This window comes from Plasmodium chabaudi (genome assembly GCF_900002335.3).
Source record: "Plasmodium chabaudi chabaudi strain AS genome assembly, chromosome: 6".
In the NCBI taxonomy this organism is placed as follows: domain Eukaryota; phylum Apicomplexa; class Aconoidasida; order Haemosporida; family Plasmodiidae; genus Plasmodium; species Plasmodium chabaudi.
In genome coordinates, this window is record NC_030106.2 from 169,659 (window position 1) to 189,830 (window position 20,172).

Consider the following 20,172-nt stretch of genomic DNA (forward strand, 5'->3'; position numbering starts at 1 on the left):
TTAATACAAATTTTGTAAAATATTATATAACACAAACATCAAATAAAGGGAATTAATTTCCCTCATTTTTTTACAATGGTGTAAAAACATACAAATGAATAAGCATACATATATATCTGTCTAAATTACAAATAGTGTAATTAAATAATAAACAAAATAAATATGAACAAATATAATTTAATTATTAAAAAATTCTAATTGCTTATGCTGATTAATAAAGACTTTAAAAAGCTTTCCTGAAGCTGATCTAAAAATTCTATCAAAAATTGACAAAGTAAGTTCATCTAATGATTTTAAATTAACAATTGAAATAAATATATATTCGGCTTGATGATTTATAGCCAAATTTTCTGCTTTACGTAAAAATAAAAAAAAGTTTTTTGTTACATATTTTATTTGTTCATTTACTTCCAAATTATCATAAGATATATTCAAATATTTTAAAAAATTATTTTCATACTCAAAAAATGAATTGCCTATATCTAAAAATACACATTTATTCAAATCTATATTTAATAATTTACTATTATAACTATTACTTATTTCATCTTTATTTTTAATTATGTCAATTAAATATGTTGAAACAACTGGACTGTAGTGTGTAAGAAGAGTTCCAGGGCTAACTTCGTTTTTCATTGATTCCTCATTGCTGACTATATTATTGGATAAGCTGCTATTATCATTTTCATTATTATTAGGGTAATTATCTCTAACAATATTCATCTCCTTACTGTCAAGTGCATTGTTTCCAATTTCATGGTTGCCCTCATCGGGTTTATTGTTTAGAATATTCATCTTTTCAAACTCTATTTTTTTATACATACTCACTCTTATGTCATTTAAAAGTGGAGTATTATTCAATACGTCTTTTATGTCATTTTTTGTATACTTCCCACGTCGATATATTTTTATCTCATAATTATATAAATTTTTATATTTCAAAATTTGTTCAGTTATTTTACTTTTCATTATTTTTATATTTTCATCGGTTTCTTTTAATATATCCCCTGTTTTAATCATTTCAAATACTTCTTTTAATTTTTCAAAAACTTCAAAATTTGAAACATCATTATTACAATTCAATGTACATTTTAAATCGCTTATTTCGGTGTTACATTCCCTTTCATATTCTTCATCTATCATTATTTCGTCGTCATTATTATATTCATCAAAATTGTGATTTTCATTATGACTATAATTACTTATATCTTTTTCTTTCTGCTTCTTATACTTTATTATTTTGATTACAGTAGACTCAATTCCTATATCACATTGCCCATCGTCAAAAATTAAAATATTTTCATCTTTAAATTCTTCATAAACATGTAAAGAGTTCGTTGGACTAATGTGTTGAAATTTGTTAGCCGATGGTGCAGCTATGGGTATATTACATATTTTTATAATTTCTCTCGCTATTTTATTATTTGGTATCCTTACAGCACAAAATTGAGTATGTGCTGTTAAAATTAATGGGAGATATTCCTTTGCTTTTGCTATAACTGATAATGGACCAGGAGAAAAATTACTATTTAATATATATATAATATATTTTTCATACATATTTATATGATATAATTGATCAAATGCTTGTGCTATATCATATACATGTGATATTATAGGATCACTAACTGGTCTATTTTTCATTTTAAATATATTTTTTAAAGAAATTTCACTTAATGAATTCCCTCCTAATCCATATACTGTTTCTGTTGGAAACCCAATTAAATTATTTTTTTTTATATGTTCCTTCAACATTTTCTTAACGTCATCATTTTTTATTAACTCTTCTCCTTCAATTATTCGTGCCATGTTTATTATTTGCTTTTGATAAAATAGTATTAAATAGACCTACTTATTAATATGCTTATTTTTTATTTTATTTGTTGTATGAATATATGAAAGGGATGCACCACAGGCAGACAAACCTAACAAATTGTGATTTTGTATTTCCTACAAAATGAGGAAAATATAATCAAAATTTACCTGACTGTTCATATATTTTTATCGTAAAAAAAAAAAATAGTAATAATAATTTTATTTATTTTTAGCTTTATTTTGTATTTTCAGTTATTCATCTTGTATTTTAGTGGCCTCTTTTGGTATTATCTCTATTTCCCCTTAAAAATGGAGGATTCCTATTTATATATTTTTTAGCTTTATTTCATATTCTTAAAAAATAAATAATCTTACAAGTTTTATCATTCAAAATTAAAAAATATATATATTAATATTTTTTTTTGATAAATAATTAGGCATATATATTTATTGCAACTTTTTTTTTTTTTTTTTTTTTTTTTTTTTTTGGCTACCTCACCTTTTTGCTCCTTTACATTCTCATAAGGAATATTATTTTGTTCTATAACATGTAAAAATGTAAAATAAAAAATACTTCAAAAAAGTTGATTAAAACCAAAACATTTAATTCATATTGATTATATTCACACCAACTCTACATAAATATATTACTAGCGACATATATGCAATATTTTTTCATACCTCCAAAAAATGGCGAATAAGAATATTCATAAATAAAAAGAGAAAAATAGCAAAATACCCAAAAATATAATGAAACATGCGTAAGTATAAATAATTAACAAAATAAATAACAGTAATGATAATGCTATTATAATAAAAATTTGCATATCCAAATATTTATACACAAGAAATACATTGCCTGAAGTCCCATACTACATGCAATGCTTTTAAACACTGATGGAAGCTTCTTTGTGATATACAAAAAAAAGAAATACGAAGGAAAAATATTACCAACAAGTGGTATACATAATGAATGCAGAGAAAAATATCGATATAAAAAATTCTAAAGAAAAATCTTCAATTCCGTCTGTTGCTGGAAGTTGGTACTATCCTTCACAAAATCAATTTTATAAAACAACCCGAAAAAAAGGTTAACCAATTGTGTGCAAACAAAATATAGTTATTCCTATCAAAATGTAATACATTCCTTTATATACTAATATACATAAACATGTTTGCTTCATTCAGGTTATTCCTATACTGATGAAGAATTGGCTGTTGCTCTAAAAATACATAATGCTGTCAATGAAGAAACATGGAAAAAAATTATGAAAAAGGAAGCATTCTTTTTTCATATATGCAAAGATCAAAAATTGGTCAGATTTATTGGTCGTCCTACTAAACTATCTTTAAAAGCTTTTATGCTAACGTTAATTGGGTACAACAAACCGTTTGATAGGCATGACTGGTACATAGACCGATGCGGAAACACAATCAAGTACGAAAAATAATAAATAAAAAAATATACTTTATTTTAGCTTGCCAGCTATAGTAATGCAAAATACTCACCCCATTTATTTTTATCACTATTCCCCACTTTTTTAAGGTACATTATTGACTATTATGATGGAAAAAATGAAAATAATGCCCCCGTCTCGATATATATCGACGCACGACCAGAATTGAGTTACAACAACACGGTAGACTATTTTAAAGTTTTGTACCTAAAGTTTTGGAATTTTTTTAAACTCCCAACATGATGTAACCATATTCCACCAATAGGCTTTCAAAAAATAAAAAAAAAATAATAAAAACCGCATAAATAATGTATAAATAATGCACAAATAGATACACATATGCATGTGCCACATTTATATACCCCTAGTGGGTAGACAACTTGGGAATACCCAACTGTTTATATCGTAAATTTTTTATTTTTTAAATTATATATTTTGTTTTATTATTCATTTTAATTTTTTAGTAAATGTTTTTTTATTTTTATACCCCCATTTTAATCACCAAATGTTTTACAAATTATATTTAAAATAAATAAAACTTATTAATTAATAATAACATTCATTCATATTGTCAACTTAAAAAAGTGCAACATTCCCTCTAATAGGTCATAAGCAGCCAGCCTAAGCATTAACTATGCTTGATCACAGACAAGCAAAAGATTTATGCGATCATTTTATACTTATTTATTTTGCATGTGTAATAATAATACACGAATAAAACATGCTTCCTTATATGAATTATAAGATATCAACTTTTTATATATGGATATAAAGTAATTTGCCAAGTATATATTATAAGCTTAATTGCAATATGTGTTTTTTATTGTATTTAATTCTTTAAAAAATAAAGAAAAAATATGGAAAAAAATATGTATGCACATATATAATAACTATTCGTTTATTAACGCAAAATAATAAAATATATGCAAAAAAAAATATGTATATAGAGGGAAAACACACATGTATATACATATATATATATACACATTTTAACAATTTTAATTTAAACTTATTTTTACTACTTATTTTTTCACAATAAATTTATAAATACAAAAAATTCGCTAAGGCAGGTAAAAATTAGCAAAGCATTTTTTAAATTACAAAAGACGAACATATATATCATTTCTAAAGTCTATATATGGCAACAATATATATCTTATCAAATATATACAATCTTGCATATTGTCTATTCATTGGGTATTATATTCTCCATACATTTAATCATACCCATTATTTTATCAAAAACAAAAATTTTTTTTTTTTTTTTTCAATACACCTACATATAGTAAGTGTACGTACAGCATTGACTGTATATATCTCAAGCTATTTTACACACAAATTTTAAGAGGTAAGTGGTTCTTCGTTACTCTTTCCACCTTCATCATCATTGTCATCATACTCATTGGTATCGACGTTACTATTTTCGTCATTATATGCACTATTATTGCTTTCATAACTATTATAATTACTGTTATTTTCACTACTGCTATAACTACTATCAACATCACTAACTATACTGTTACTTTCACTCTCTATAATAATTCCTAAGTAATAATCTACAGCATATGGTATAATTCGTTCCTTAATTGTTAATGCAACTTCGTAATCACCTTCAATAATCATTTCGAGTTGAGCTACTTCATGCTTACTTAATTGTTTTATAACATTTGAATTTGGAACCTTATGACTTGTAAAAAAATGGAAAAAACTATCTCTATTAACAGTTTGTTGTACCGTCTTAACTTCCCGTGAATTTTTGTTATGCTGCTTTTTAACAACATTTTTTTTTAATATATTCTTGTTGTCATACCAATCAATTACTGTTGCTTCTGTATGTAACAAAACTGGCTCATTATCACAATCGACACATTTCATATGATATGTTTTTGTTAATACAGAATTGGAAAAAAATGGATTTTTAACAAAATGAAATGATAAAATAAAACCTTCTTTCTTTTCTTTATTCTTTTTAATATAATCACATCTTATATCATTTAAATAAACTAATATTTCTTCATCGTGATCCTCTATAACATGACTAACCGTATTATTATTACGTAATGCTCTTAACCAAAACTCAGGTAAATTTGGAGTTCCGATTTTTGCTTCGCCACTTCCTACTAATGCTTCTCTTCTTTTATCATATATGGGCCCATATAAGTCATGGTATTTCTGTCTTAACAAAAATAATTCATATTCAAATTTCGATTCGTAATCATAATATTCCTTTTGATACAACTTCAACTTTTTCAATGTCTCTTTTTGCTCTTCAGTCAAGTCGGTCATCTTTTCGTCATCTAAAAAGTGGAAAGTTGAAAAAGTGGAAAAAGTGGAAAATTAAAAATTGCGCAATTTTGCAATGCCATAAATGGCTTCGTCTCAGCTAGCCATTCATATATCTACATTTTTTTTCACATTTTTTTTTCGCATTTTTTTTTCAAAATTTCCTACCTATTTTTATGCTCTCTAGTAGGGAAGATATTTCCTTCTCTTCCTCGGGAGGGATTGGCTATAAAGAAAGTAAAGAAATAAATAAAGAAATAAATAAATATCGCATTCAATTATTTCGAGCCGCCCAAAGGACACATGTCTGTGACTCTACTATGTACGTCCCCAGCATACATCGACATAAATATAAATTTCCATACTTTTAAATACTGTTACATATTATTAATATATACAAACTCATGTACATATATATATATATATATGCACATAGTATAAATATAATCTTAACACGTATTGTATGCCATATTAAAACAATATAGAATACTTAAAAAAATAAACATATTATAGTATTAATGAACAAAATAATGATAATTATTATTCTACATATTTATGCCTACATAAATACATAGCCATTCACTATTCTATAATCAATGCAAAGCCATAAATATCTACATCCACATATATATAAATATAATATTTTGTATGACTCAATTATTTATTTCAGTACTATTTATGTAATACTATATTATGCTATATATTTATGTATTTTTATTTCAAGCCTTACTTGGTTATTTTCGTTAGTTGCCATATTGTACGAATTTTAACTTATATATTATTTTTAATTGCGCTTTGTACCTTTTTTTTCTTAGTATTCTTAAAATATATAAAATGAAAAAAATAAATTAAATAATAATATTCTTATAATTTTAATTATTTTTTATAAACATAAAAAAGGAAATAAACCTTTAAAAATTATAAAATAATTAATTTTCTGCAAAAAAAAAAATTTTATTAATTAAATATACACAAATCCGTATAATAATTTTACAAAATGGGATATACATATCACATAAGTATGTATATATATATACAATATTTACGTTTATATATAATTATTATGCGTAGGCTGTGTATATAGAGATATGAAGGCAAAAATATCCGTTATCCACAAAATATAATATATATGTTATATTTAACTATATACTTAATTTTGTTAGCCTTTTTATACTTACATATTATTCCTTATTTTTCTTTATATATAATAATAAAGCATATACCTATATTATAAATATTTTATATATACTTATATTAAGTACACAATGAAGTTGCACTAATTTATTTTTTAATTATAAATATTTATTACAGCAAATTATATTTATTTTTAATATATTATATATATATCCTGAGTATGCATATAAACGAATATATACATATAGTGTGACTAAAATTGACGCTATCATATAACTAAATAGTTATAGTAAACAAAATAATTTCATTGGATTTTATAAATACGGAAGAATTAATATTTATTTGTGTGAAAAAAAGTATTATATAAATTGGTTTTAAAGTTTTTATATTTGGCTTACTATATTTAATATATGTGCTGTTGGAATAATTTTGCATATAATTATAATAGTGCTTAAAATATACCAGTATCCAAAATAAAATTATTCTCATTCATTTTATGAAAATTATATTTATTTACATATAAATATTGTTCTTATATTTTTCCGATTTTTTACCAAAGAATATGTTATATTATTACAAATAGGCAGCACTATAACATAGTCTGCCTGAATATTCAATATATACAATATACAATGCCAAGTAGGCGGCGTTATAAAACCTTATAATAAAAATGCTTACATTTTAGTTGTATATTAGTTAGGTTAAACATATTCTATGCATATCTCTTTCGTATTGTGCATATGCACACGCACCTTTTTCTCGAAATTTACTCCTACCATAGAATAACAATACCATTTACATTCTCTATAATAAGTAACACTCGAATAAAATAAGCCAAGTGACAAATTCTTTTACTATACTAATAGAGAGGACTCAAATATATGCACGCCATAAATGTAAACAAAAAATTAATAATATACTCATATTGTGTGCATATAGCAACTTTGCAATTTTTAGGGTATTACATATTCTGTTAATAATATAATGTCATTCTATTTACTATTTTTTCTTAACTGGTCATAATGTTGTATATTATACATACATATAAAGCCATGCTGAATGTTCATATTATTATAGAATAGTTATTAGTTTAATAGTAATCACTTCAAAGAATTAAATGACAACATTGTTTTAAGAAAATTAGTAGAAAGGTTAGCAAAAATGACATACCACATTTACCTACATTCTATTAAGATTATGGATAAAAATAAGACACTTTAAGATATATAGCTTTTTTCGAGCTATGCTTATTTTATTTTTGTTCAGAATAAAACTTTATAAATATTATTAACAAAAAAAAAACATTTTATTTTATGCTTAATAATTATTCCATGTTCATGTAAGTATATAAATATATGACTTGTTAATATTAGTTTTTACACTTAAAGCATAATATTGTAGCATAAAAAAGAAGGTAGCGTTATCACAAATAGCTAGTTAGCATATTATGCATCATTGTGGTATGACCTTATATTTTTATATAATTCAATATAACTATTATATCCCATTTTTTAACATTAAATTTGCCTTTCTTTTCCTTTCTTGTGATTTTTATTATACCTAAGCCATGTATATAGGACTTGCGAAATAACACAATTATAATATACCTTTAATTTTGATAATATATAAATATATTACATTTTTTTCTTTCATTATATACACATATTACGTTAATAATTTATGTTTGAGAATATATCCCTGCCTATTTTAGTGTTTTAAGAAATAAAGAGTTAAAAAACTTTTAGTAAAGCGATAGCGAATTTTATTGTCATGAAATTAAAATATTATTATATTTCTTACGAATAATTTTATTCTTATTATAATATATTTATTTTATTTTTATACTATTTTTAATATACTTATAATATTTTTTTAACTTAATAAAAATGTGTATAATGATTAAGCTATATTTCAATATATAATATGCTGGATTATATATTTTTATATATACAAAAATATGCATACAGTACTTATTTGAAAATCATATAATTACCTTCATCGCACTTATTATATAATATATATGCATTTTATTTACGCACCCATATATAAATCTAATATTTGAATATTCTAATATTATTGATAATATAAATAATTACATATAATATAAAAAATGATAAATATATTTAAGTACTTTTCATTATGTACTAAAAAAAAAAAATCATGTTAAATTTCTGAATTTTTTTTTTCTATATAATGTGTGTTTTAAAAAAATTGGAATATAATTTCATGGTATAATTTTTATTTAATATAAATACATATATACAAATATTTTTTTTAAGCTATGACAAACGCATCATTTTTCGTAGTACATGTGATAATAATTTGAAGTATATATACATACATTTTTTTTTCTGCATTTAAAGGAAAAAAAAAATAATAATAATAATAATAATTTATAATTAAAAATAAAGTTATCAAAAAAAGAAATAGCATTTTTTAATTGCTTTTTAAGAAATAGCTTTATTTACGCTTTATATAATTTTATTTTTATTTATAAATATAATTAAAGAACATAATTAAACAAAGAAATTAATAATAAAATAATATAGAAGCAATATGGCTTTAAAAAGAATAACAAAGGTAATAAAATAATTAAATATTATATTATAAATACTTAAACACTATAAATTTTGTATTTTTTATTCATTAACTATATATTACTAATCGCCTTAATGTTGTTTCATTTTATTTATTTTACATATTCATAAATCTCATATTAATATGCTATTGTCACTAGTATTTATTATTACTGCATTAGCAAACTATATTAGTATACTAGCTTATGTATGTATATATATTTTTCTATACCCCCATTTATTGCTTATACAAAAATATAGTATATCTTTGTGCGTATTTTATACTATCTATATGCATGTAGTAATAAGCCCAATGGGGCTTATAAAAAAGAAATATAATATATATACCTTTTTCCCAATATTTATACCCTTCTATATTTACATTATTTATACTATTTTTATGATCATTAGGAATTACAAGACTTAAATAAAGACCCTCCTACAAATTGCTCAGCCGGTCCAATTGGGGATGATCTATTTTTTTGGCAAGCAACAATAATGGGCCCAGGGGACAGGTTAGAAAACAAAATATATCCCTAATTGTGCGTGCCTATTATTTTGTTTATACAAGCATAAAAATGTTACCTCTTATGCTTCCGGCACAATTTATTACGTTGTCATTAATTATTATCCTATGCATTTATTATCTTATACGCTTATTACATGACTTGTATTGCTTCACTTTTTGTAGCCCATATGAAAACGGGGTTTACTTTCTTAACATTAAGTTCCCACCCGATTATCCTTTCAAACCACCCAAGGTAAGCTTGCGCAAAATTTTCAACATTCACCAACCCGCGTGTGTGCATATATACTTTATGTACATTACATTATCATTTTTCTTTCTTCCTTTTCAGATAATTTTTACGACAAAAATATACCACCCTAATATAAATACTGCAGGAGCTATTTGCCTTGATATACTAAAAGATCAATGGAGCCCTGCGCTAACTATATCTAAAGTCTTACTTTCCATATCATCCCTTTTAACAGATCCCAATGCTGGTACTTAAAAAGGAAATAAATTATTTCATGCATTATGTACATATGCATAGACAAATGCTTACACCTTCCCAATAATAAAAACACACACATATATATTTCATTTATTTTTTACGTTTGTATTTACAGATGACCCATTAGTTCCCGAAATAGCACATGTCTACAAAACAGATAGAACGAAATATCACCAAACAGCCAAAGCGTGGACGCAAAAATATGCACAATAAATAATTAAATATATGAATTAATTTTTTTTTTTTTTTTTTTTTAATTATTGATCTTTTAAAAATGCATAAAAAAAAAAAAAAAAAAAAAAAATAAAACAAGAGACCAAAATAATAGAATACGTTTTTAATGCATATATATAAATATAGATAAATATATATATGTGTCAGAAAAGGATATATATATACAAAAAAAAAAAAAAATTTATATTAAAATAGTGAAGTAATTTTTTTTTCCTACTTTTTTTTTAGATCACTGTGCTATTACTAATATGTATATATATATAAAAGGTATATATATACATATATGTTTCATTGTAAATAACCTAATTATTATTACACATATATGTTTTTTATATAGAGAAATATGCTTATATATCATCGTTTTTTTTTCTATTTATCCTATTTCCACATATATATGTATATAGTATATATTATGTATATACAAATAATCGTTTCGCTTGCTTTTTTCTACGTTTTTTTTTTTAATATAAATTTGTTAAAGTATTTTGTTCACATATATGTATGTATAATTTTTTTTTTTTTTTTCAATATATATGCATATGTTTACAAAATAACAGTTATAAAAAATTGGTTATTAATATAAAATTATGTAAGTAATTATAAGCTTTTCTATATCCCGAAATTAACAAAAAGCAAAATGAGTTACTGTCTTTGTTCGTTAAGATATGGCTATATATTACACATACGGATAGGCTATAAAATAAAATTTCACCATCCTCCTTACAATAAAAAGGTCAGGCTAAGTCGCATTCACTGTGCTTGCTTGCTTGCTTTAACTTTCGATAAGCCTATATAAGACACACAAAAGGTCCCACTATTAGGCCCACAAAATAAGGCTATATAAAAATACAAAAAATAATATTTAATATGTCATAATATAATAACAAACATCATTTATATGACACAATTAACCTCTTTATGTTCTTTATTTATTTTGTGATTTTACTTTTTTAATTTGATATAAATGTCCTGTCTTTTATAGCCCCTAAATATTTATCACTATTTACTATGAAATTAAAATAGGGTATTATTTATAAAAAAAAAAAAAAAAAAAAAAAAAAATTGGACACTCTCTTTTGCATTTCCTTTCCTCCCAGTTTAAGAAAAATAAAATAAGCGAACATTTTAATACACTTTTTTATTTTCAACTTTATAAGAATTAATATGAATTTAGATAAACTCGAAAAACAGAGATTAATGCAAAGACGTGAAAAGCATGTCAGGCATGTCGCTCCTGATAACATCATTAAAGACGTCAAATATAAAGACGATGGTATAAAAAATGGAAAGAAAAATAAAAATTGTAAACTATCTGAATATATATGCCCCCTTTTTAGGGTCAGGCAGTAGTAGGCAAGTTAGGCCGTACAATTTCGAACCTGATTATGCACACAGGTAGTTATCTTTATGGGTGTGCTAACCCTTTTTGTAAAAATTGATATGTACTTCCAAAAATTGGCAGACAAATTTTATCAACGAAAAAGGGATGCCGAACACGATGACTATCTAAGCAGACAACATGAAAAGTTAAAGTCGTGCATTCAAATTGAAAACAGAAGGTAACAAAAATGTGGAAAAAAAAATATATGATTTGACAAACTATCAATTCGCTATTTCAAAAACGCACAAATTAAACATCTCTATCTATATTTAACCTGATTTAGGAAGGAAAATCTTGAACGAAATGAAAAACGATGGGAAATAGATGAAATAAATGCACGAGTAAAATAAAAAAAATTCCATTTTTCAAAACCTATACCATAATAAATATATACAATGTTCTATCACACACTTTACAATCATAATAAGGGACTAAAATTAATTTTTTTTTTTTTTTTGTTATTTATATTCACAAAGAATGAGCGTGAAAAAACGAATATGCTTCAAAAGATGCCATTTAAAAGTGAAAAAAATAAATCAAAGTAAAAAATATAAAATAAAAAAAACAACGAAAAAAATTAGTTCAACCATTTAGTTAATTATTTCCTAATTATGAACATCAAAAATGGTATATGCTTATTTTTGGAAAAATAAATATATCTACCTATGCATGTATAAATTTTAAAAAAATATATTTTAGGTGTGGCCATGATATAATAAACCACGACTTTGTAAATAACGAAGAAAAACAAAAACACGAGATCAAAAAGAATGTAAATTATTAAACAATAAAACATTGAAAATTGAAATTTTTTTTCAAAGATTCATAAAATATGATAAAAAAAATTTAATTATGTAACCTCTTTATTTTGATAGGCTATGGTTAGAAGACAAAACTATTTGTCGGAAAAAACGAATTCCTCATACAACCCAATTACAGGTGTGTCTGTTTTTTCTTTTCTTCCATTTTATGTAACCCCATCCCAGTACATACTTAAACAATTTCCCATACTTTTCAGGAGAAAAACGAGCTTAAGAAAGTCGGGAAACATTCGAATTGCTTCAAAAGCAAAAGCATACACTTGTAGAAGTAGTCTCTCATATGGTTCCCCTACCCCTGATCATTTTGTCGTTCTACATTGATCATTAATCATGTCAGACTTGTAACATTAATTCGGTTTACTTGGTTACTAAAATAGTACTACAAAATGAGAAGGGTAAAGATAGGATTCATTATGTGATGACACATTCAACGGGTCTACTAAAATAAATTGTAAATCTGAATTTTCCAAATGTGTATTTAAATTTTCTTCAATTTCATTTACTTTTAATTCATTGTAAGTATTACTATAGTGTGTATTATTTTTAATTTTATTTGGATTGGCATGAAACTTTTTTTTAAAAAAATTCCCCTTCTCAAAGTTGGATACCCCTACATCATAATTTATATCATCATTATTATTCATATCTAAATTTATATTTTTTATAGAGCAATATTTGTCAATTAAATTAATAAAAAATGAAAATTTTTTATAAATTATTAAATTTGTATATTTCTCTTTATTATTTAATTTTAAAATTTCGTAATAACTTTTTCTGATTTTTTTCCATTTTAAAAAATTTATTACAACTATTAATTTTTCATTTTCATTTAAAAAATTTATAGCATATATATGTATAGCTATATTTGTAAGTATTATTTTTTTAGGTATAACATGCAAAATTTTCTTAATATTAAACCTGTTTGTTATTAACGTACTCCATTTATAATACCTCGAATATTTCTTTTCATTCTTCCTGTCTTTACAAACAACTATAATATACTTATTGTGTATTGAATGGTTTATAAACAATCTAAATATGTAGCTATTCATAAAAAATAATTTAATCATTGTATTTTTATTTTTATTGTCTTTTATAATTTTAAATATTATTAAATTGAGTTCTTCCTTTTTTAGTACCTCGTTTTTTTCTCTACAGAATAGGCAAATGCATTCCTCATTCTTTAAGTCGCCACTACCACCATTATCCGCATTATCAATGCTGCCAGTGTTATCAGCGTTGTTAACAGTGTTGATGTTATATAAGTCCTCGTCCCCCCTTTTGTCATTTTCATTCTGCTCAAAACTAACGAACATTTCTTCAACTTCGCTTGTTTCATTATAATCCTCTTCATACTCTATCTTGCTTGTTTTTTTTCCACTATATCTATCACCTTCGGTAATTTCTTTTTTCTCATTTTCTAACATATTTTCATTTATCAACCTTATAAAAGATGATATTATTTCTTTTAATATAAGCCCCTTTTTATTATTTTGTCTTGATATTTCGTTATTTAAATTTCTAAAATTTCTGTATAAAATAAAATTTTTTTCCAACGATTTTTTTATTTCCTCTTTCTTTCCATTATTATTTTGACTTTCTTTGCATCTATTCTCATTATAAGCATGTATAGATTCATTTCTATCCTTATTGTCATTGCTTGGATTTGTATCTACATTTTTGACTGATTCAGAATGATCGAACCCAAACAACATATTATATAGATCATCATACCTTGCTTCGGTTGATGGTGGTATTACTTTTTCAAGATCCATTTTTTTATTTACATCTGTTTCTTCATTGTCTATGTAATAATAGTTATATATATCCATCGTATCGATGTTTTCACTTCGTTCACTATTATTCTCATTTTCATACTTTTCTGAATGTTCATAATTATCTGAAAAAAAGGAATCTTCTAAAGTTTTACTACTGTTGTCTGATTCATTTAAAATAGAATCATTTGTTGTTTCATCCGTTTCTGAATAATCATTTTCAGATTCACTTCCATCCTTTGTCATATCAACAATACTTAAAAATTTTAATTTTCTTTGAGCTTTTTTTTTTAGTTGTTCAAATTTTACTAATCTATACAAACTTTCTGATCTACTCTTTTTACTATCATAAGTTTCATTTCCAAATCCGCTACTTCTATTTTTATCTTCATCATCATTTTTTATTACTACCCTCATATCATTTTCTATATACTTATCTAAAGTTTCGTTATTTTCTCTATCATTCTTTTCTACAATTTTTGTTAGCCTTTTTGTTTTTTTATTTTTTTTATTGTCACTCCTCTCTTCTTCTTCTTCCCCTTCATGAGACACATAACTTTCTAAAGTATCATCCTCAAAAAGATTATGTTCATATTTTTTTTTTTTTTTATTTCTATTTTCATTTGAGCTATTACTACTTTTACTTATTTTTGAAATGTTATTTAATTTGGTGCGCCTGTTCAATCTTTTATTTTTTTTGCTATTTTGACTAGCTATTTTATTTTTTTCGTTATTTCGACTAGCTATTTTATTTTTTTCACTTTTTAAAGATTCATTATGCCCTATTTTTATTTTTTTTTTATTTACACACTGACTCACTACACTTTCTGAATTGTCATCACTAAAAAGGGAATAATTAAATGGTATTCCATTTCTGCTTTTTTCGCTTTTTGTGTCACTTGAATTGCTGTTAAACAAACTTTTTTCAGTTGTTTTATTTTTTCCTTTCTCAGGTGACTGAACCTTATTATTTATGTTATTATTAATCAGATTCGTTTCTTTTTTTTCAAACTCTGTCACATTATGATCGTGGTTATCATCCAATTTGTTGCTCAAGATATTGTTTCCCTTTTTAAGTTTTTTTTTTTTTTTTTTTATTTTATTTTTTTTGTCTATATCATTACTACCACCTGAATTACTACTAAACAAACAATTTTTTTTAAGACCATTTTTTCGTTTCTTTATTTTATTATTTTCATTATTACTAAGCAAAATTGTATCATTATTATAAGTTTTATTTATATTTTTTTTTTTTTCATTTTTATTTTCATTATACACACTGCTATTCTCAGAATTGCTGCTAAACAAACTCATTTTTATTTTATTTTATCGCCTTTATAAAATTGTTAACTCTGAATAGGTCTTTACCCAACTCTATATTTTTTTATAACATTTGCATATTATTCCATTTGTGTGTACTTATATCTTTACCTTTGTAAATATTTATATTTTACAGTTTTCATATTTCTTTTTAAAAAAAACTCTTTTTGACTGGTAATATAATCTACAAATTTAATCGCCTTTAAAAAATTGCTTATATATTTATACATACAAAATACACACAAATTAGATTTACATGATCTTATAATTCCTACAATATAGCATTTCGAAAGCATCGAAAAGCAACAAACTTTAAAGCGAAAACAGAAAAAAAAATGTAAAAAAAAAAAAAAAAATTGGCATAATTACATTGCCTCTAAGGTTAAAAAAACGAAGAGCACTTGGCTGACTTCCTTGCTATATTAAACATCTTCGTCACTAATTATTAAAATTTAAAGTAATTTCCTCCTTATGCATATATTCATTTTTAAATATATATAAATACACTTATTTATGTGCATAAGCACGCATATGTATATATTAGCCTATCGTGATTATTTCTTTCAGGAAACTCAAATAATCAGCTAGCTATAAATTATAACTTTTTTATACGGTCATGTGAAATATGCATATAACAATACACAGGTAGCTATTTTTTTTTTTTCGATTTAAATTTTCCTGACCAGGCAAGGTGAAAAAAACATAAGAAGAAAAAAGTGTAGTAAAAAATGGAATACAAATAAGGAAGATAATGCAGAAAACTTTGTTTTCATAGGAAAAAAATTCAACCCAACTACACATATTTTTTTATTCATATTTCACAAATATGTATTAGCCAAACAGCTGCACAGAAATTCGCTGATTGCAAACAAAGAATATATAAATATATGCACACATATTAAATGCTAAGCCCCTGTTCTCAATATGATAACAAAATCTGCAAATCCTGAAAAGATTGTTACACCTATAATTAACAAACAGAGCATAGAACCAATAAAAATAAAAACTTTGCATGAACTAGAATATGAGTTAAATAATAAAATATACACAAATATATATTCTTATAATCAGCTATGTAACGGTATATATGTTTGCAGAGGAATAAATAGTATTACAGGAAAAAAAAATAGTGGGAAAACTAGCTTATGTTCACATATATGTGTAAATATATATTTTAATGATTTACTACAATTTTTTCATCTCTTTTATTCAACATATTTTGATTTTGAAATATTTTTACAAAATAAAAATATAGAAAATAAAATATCCTCCAAAACATTGCAAGATTTAAATAAAATACGAAATGGATTTAAAAATCAAAATACGTCTTTTGAAGAACTGATCGAACTAATTAAATATTTTTATAGTTTGTTTATTGAATTATTTGAAAAAGAATATGATGGTGCCAATAATAATCATAGCAAAGTGTTAAAAGGTATTTACAACCTTTCTAAGGATACTAGCAAGAAATATAACAACAGTTTTTCAAAAAAACGAGTTATATACCTAGATTTGGATAACAGTTTTTACATTGAAAGATACAAAAATATGATTTATTCTTCCATTGATAAGCTTAAAAAATTATTAAACACTTATATAGATTTTTGTTCTGAAAAAAAGACATATTTATTTTTATTATTATTTCAAAATTTTAATAACCTTACTAACGAAAGAAAATCATTTAATTTATTTTTTTCAAATACATATGAAGAATGTAATATTTTTATAAATACATTTAATAAATATTTAAAAAAATATATAAATAATATTACATTTTCTGAAGTTTTGTTAAATTTACAGATATTAAAAATATTTAATTTTCAAGAGCTTATTAATGTTATACAATATATTTATAAGCACACACAAAAATATGAACAAAATTTATTTAAATATTTTAATAAATATGTTCCTTCAAATTTAGGGGCATTAGTAATAGACAATTTGAATTATTTATATAAAAGTAGTTCCTATTATGATAATTTAAATAGTCTTACTAATTCAAATAATAAAAAGAATTCCATAAATAATGAATTTATAAATTTATTAAAAATATTATCCAAACTTTCTACAGAACATAAAATAGCTGTTTTAGTAACAAAAAATAAAAATAATTTTTTTAATAAATATGAAGAATATTTTAACACACATTATTCAAAATATTTGTATAATAATATAAATATAAAATTTATTACACACAAATTATTTTGGGAATATAATTCTCAAGTAAATGGTAACATACCTAGTCAGTTTGAAAATAAGAATAAAAAATATGATAAACATAATCGTGATAAAAAACTGAACATAGATAGTTTTAATAATTCATCGTCTAGTGATGAAAGTTTTCAACAATTAGAAGAAAACTCAGATCTATCATTTTGTGAAAAAAGATATAATCAACGATATATTAAAATTAAAAAAAAAGGAAAAATTACTATGTGCTTTTTTGAAATAACCGAATATGGTATCCAAACATTACTTAATTAATTATTTTTTAAAAATGTATGTACATGTATTTTTCTACCCATTTTAAAATTTATAATTTGCAACTTAAAAAAGTGTGCAAATGGGTAATTATGTTTGTTATGTTTGTTTTTTTGCTTTTTGCTTTTTCCTTAATTTTCACTTTAGTGTAAGTTTAAATAAAATTCTTAAGTCATTCATGAAACAACGTACGCACACATATATGTAAGCAGGCATATAAAAATGTATATAAAATTTCACATATTTTTTATTAACTGTACATGTAAAAATGTATACAAAAATATGTAGAAAATATACGCATAAATATATGCAAGATATATGCAATACCCACATATTTTATGATAAAAAAATATTTTATGATGACATTTCTTTAGCAGCAATAATTTTTTCTTGTCCACAAGCTGAAAGAACACTAACTAATACTGATTTTCCACTATCAAATAAGTTACGAATTTGCTTAGCGACATCATCAAAATTACCTTCTGAATCTTTGGGTAAACTTAAATCATCTTTTGTATCACCATTATCAAAAAGTAATGACACAAATCCATCTTCAGTAATATCAATTAATTGCAATTCAGTTCTTTTTACAACTGGTACATCCATATTATGTGAAGTTGGGCATATATCTTCATATTTTTTTCCAGTGAAAATATCTATACCTACAATATGTGCTTTTGCATGACCATGCTTACCAGTTTTGGAAGTTGAATAATCAACAACTTTACATGGATGTTCTTTCAACATAACATGCCCATTTTTTTTAATAGCACCTGCTTGTACAGGATAAGTTTGTGATGCTCCTGCATCAATATTATCATAAGTTTCGTGATCTGACATTTTTAAATAATTTTTTTTTTTAAATACAAAATGTTTGGTAATAAATATGTACCTATAAATACTTAAATATTTATTTGTTTATATTTTTTAACTATTTTTTTAAAATTATAATAAATTATTAATATAATAAATTATATAGAAAATTTATCTCTATTTGTGTTTTCCTATAAAACCTTAAAATTTTTTATATTATTAAAAAGCGTAATTCAAAATCTGTTTAAATAAATTATATTATTAAAATGTATAAAATTTTTATATAATATGGTATTTCTTTATTCATATATTTTCTTCCCTTATATATTTTGTTTTTTTGCAATTCCCCGTTTTTTTCTCACCTTATTTTATATTTTTAAAGCAATTCTTATGCATATATAGCTACAAAATATTTGCAAAATATAACACTACTTATGTTGCTACTGGTCATATAATTTGTTTCTTCATATATATATGCATACAATTCATCATATTTTAAAATAATAATAATCTTTAACCCTTTATAAAAGGGAATGCATAATGCATATCCAGCCAATTATTATTTTACTCATATGGCTGTTTGCATATGTACTATTATACCCCCTCCTCTTTAATTAATTTTGATGAGCAAATTCAAACGCGCCACTTTTACAAAATAAGGGCTATATGCCATAATTGTACGTGTCAATATTATATATATATATATATTATATTATATTATTTTAAAAATAAATAAAATCAATAGTAGCTAATAATTGCAAATGGTCACTTTCGGGTACCCAACGAATAATAAGTCAGTCATATCATATAGCCATAAAAAATGCATAAGTCAATAGTAACATAAAATTTGGGTATTATTATTTTTTTTTTTTTTTTCAATTTTTTACTTTTACACTATCCCACTTTATACCAAAATAATGAAAGTGGAGAAAAAGGTTCGTTTTTTTTAAATATCCATTTTATTTTAATAATGGAAAATAGTGAGAAAAAAAAATTATATATATTATTATATATGTTAACATGGCTATTTGAATATTTCACTAGGGCATACTTTACATATTTCAAT

General features: G+C 23.7%; 8 protein-coding genes across 8 annotated transcripts; 4 read left to right on the plus strand and 4 right to left on the minus strand.

Moving 5' to 3' along the window:
- Positions 1–177: 177 nt before the first annotated feature.
- PCHAS_0604300 (threonylcarbamoyl-AMP synthase, putative) lies at positions 178–1,809 on the minus strand (the record flags this gene model as incomplete). The annotated part of the gene is made up of 1 exon (XM_737371.1): positions 178–1,809. One exon carries the CDS (start codon positions 1,807–1,809, stop codon positions 178–180), a length of 1,632 nt encoding a protein of 543 aa, XP_742464.1.
- Positions 1,810–2,784: 975 nt separating this feature from the next.
- Positions 2,785–3,515, plus strand: PCHAS_0604400 (cytochrome c1 heme lyase, putative; the record flags this gene model as incomplete). The annotated part of the gene is made up of 3 exons (XM_740247.1): positions 2,785–2,905; positions 3,004–3,253; positions 3,362–3,515. 3 exons carry the CDS (start codon positions 2,785–2,787, stop codon positions 3,513–3,515), a joined length of 525 nt encoding a protein of 174 aa, XP_745340.1.
- A 1,098-nt stretch (positions 3,516–4,613) lies between these two features.
- PCHAS_0604500 (nucleosome assembly protein, putative) lies at positions 4,614–6,309 on the minus strand (the record flags this gene model as incomplete). Its single annotated transcript, XM_016797440.1, has 3 exons — positions 4,614–5,569; positions 5,724–5,781; positions 6,286–6,309. 3 exons carry the CDS (start codon positions 6,307–6,309, stop codon positions 4,614–4,616), a joined length of 1,038 nt encoding a protein of 345 aa, XP_016653395.1.
- Positions 6,310–9,245: 2,936 nt separating this feature from the next.
- Positions 9,246–10,494, plus strand: PCHAS_0604600 (ubiquitin-conjugating enzyme E2, putative; the record flags this gene model as incomplete). Its single annotated transcript, XM_740079.1, has 5 exons — positions 9,246–9,269; positions 9,677–9,780; positions 9,957–10,026; positions 10,123–10,270; positions 10,397–10,494. 5 exons carry the CDS (start codon positions 9,246–9,248, stop codon positions 10,492–10,494), a joined length of 444 nt encoding a protein of 147 aa, XP_745172.1.
- Positions 10,495–11,679: 1,185 nt separating this feature from the next.
- PCHAS_0604700 (conserved Plasmodium protein, unknown function) lies at positions 11,680–12,931 on the plus strand (the record flags this gene model as incomplete). The annotated part of the gene is made up of 7 exons (XM_016797441.1): positions 11,680–11,788; positions 11,978–12,074; positions 12,180–12,237; positions 12,373–12,437; positions 12,596–12,668; positions 12,772–12,835; positions 12,915–12,931. The coding sequence occupies 7 exons, from the start codon at positions 11,680–11,682 to the stop codon at positions 12,929–12,931; spliced, it is 483 nt and encodes a 160-aa protein (XP_016653396.1).
- A 154-nt stretch (positions 12,932–13,085) lies between these two features.
- PCHAS_0604800 (conserved Plasmodium protein, unknown function) lies at positions 13,086–15,806 on the minus strand (the record flags this gene model as incomplete). Its single annotated transcript, XM_740078.2, has 1 exon — positions 13,086–15,806. One exon carries the CDS (start codon positions 15,804–15,806, stop codon positions 13,086–13,088), a length of 2,721 nt encoding a protein of 906 aa, XP_745171.2.
- Positions 15,807–16,736: 930 nt separating this feature from the next.
- PCHAS_0604900 (conserved Plasmodium protein, unknown function) lies at positions 16,737–18,296 on the plus strand (the record flags this gene model as incomplete). The annotated part of the gene is made up of 1 exon (XM_016797443.1): positions 16,737–18,296. The coding sequence occupies one exon, from the start codon at positions 16,737–16,739 to the stop codon at positions 18,294–18,296; it is 1,560 nt and encodes a 519-aa protein (XP_016653397.1).
- Positions 18,297–18,647: 351 nt separating this feature from the next.
- PCHAS_0605000 (eukaryotic translation initiation factor 5A, putative) lies at positions 18,648–19,133 on the minus strand (the record flags this gene model as incomplete). Its single annotated transcript, XM_734873.1, has 1 exon — positions 18,648–19,133. The coding sequence occupies one exon, from the start codon at positions 19,131–19,133 to the stop codon at positions 18,648–18,650; it is 486 nt and encodes a 161-aa protein (XP_739966.1).
- Between the last annotated feature and the right edge of the window lie 1,039 nt (positions 19,134–20,172).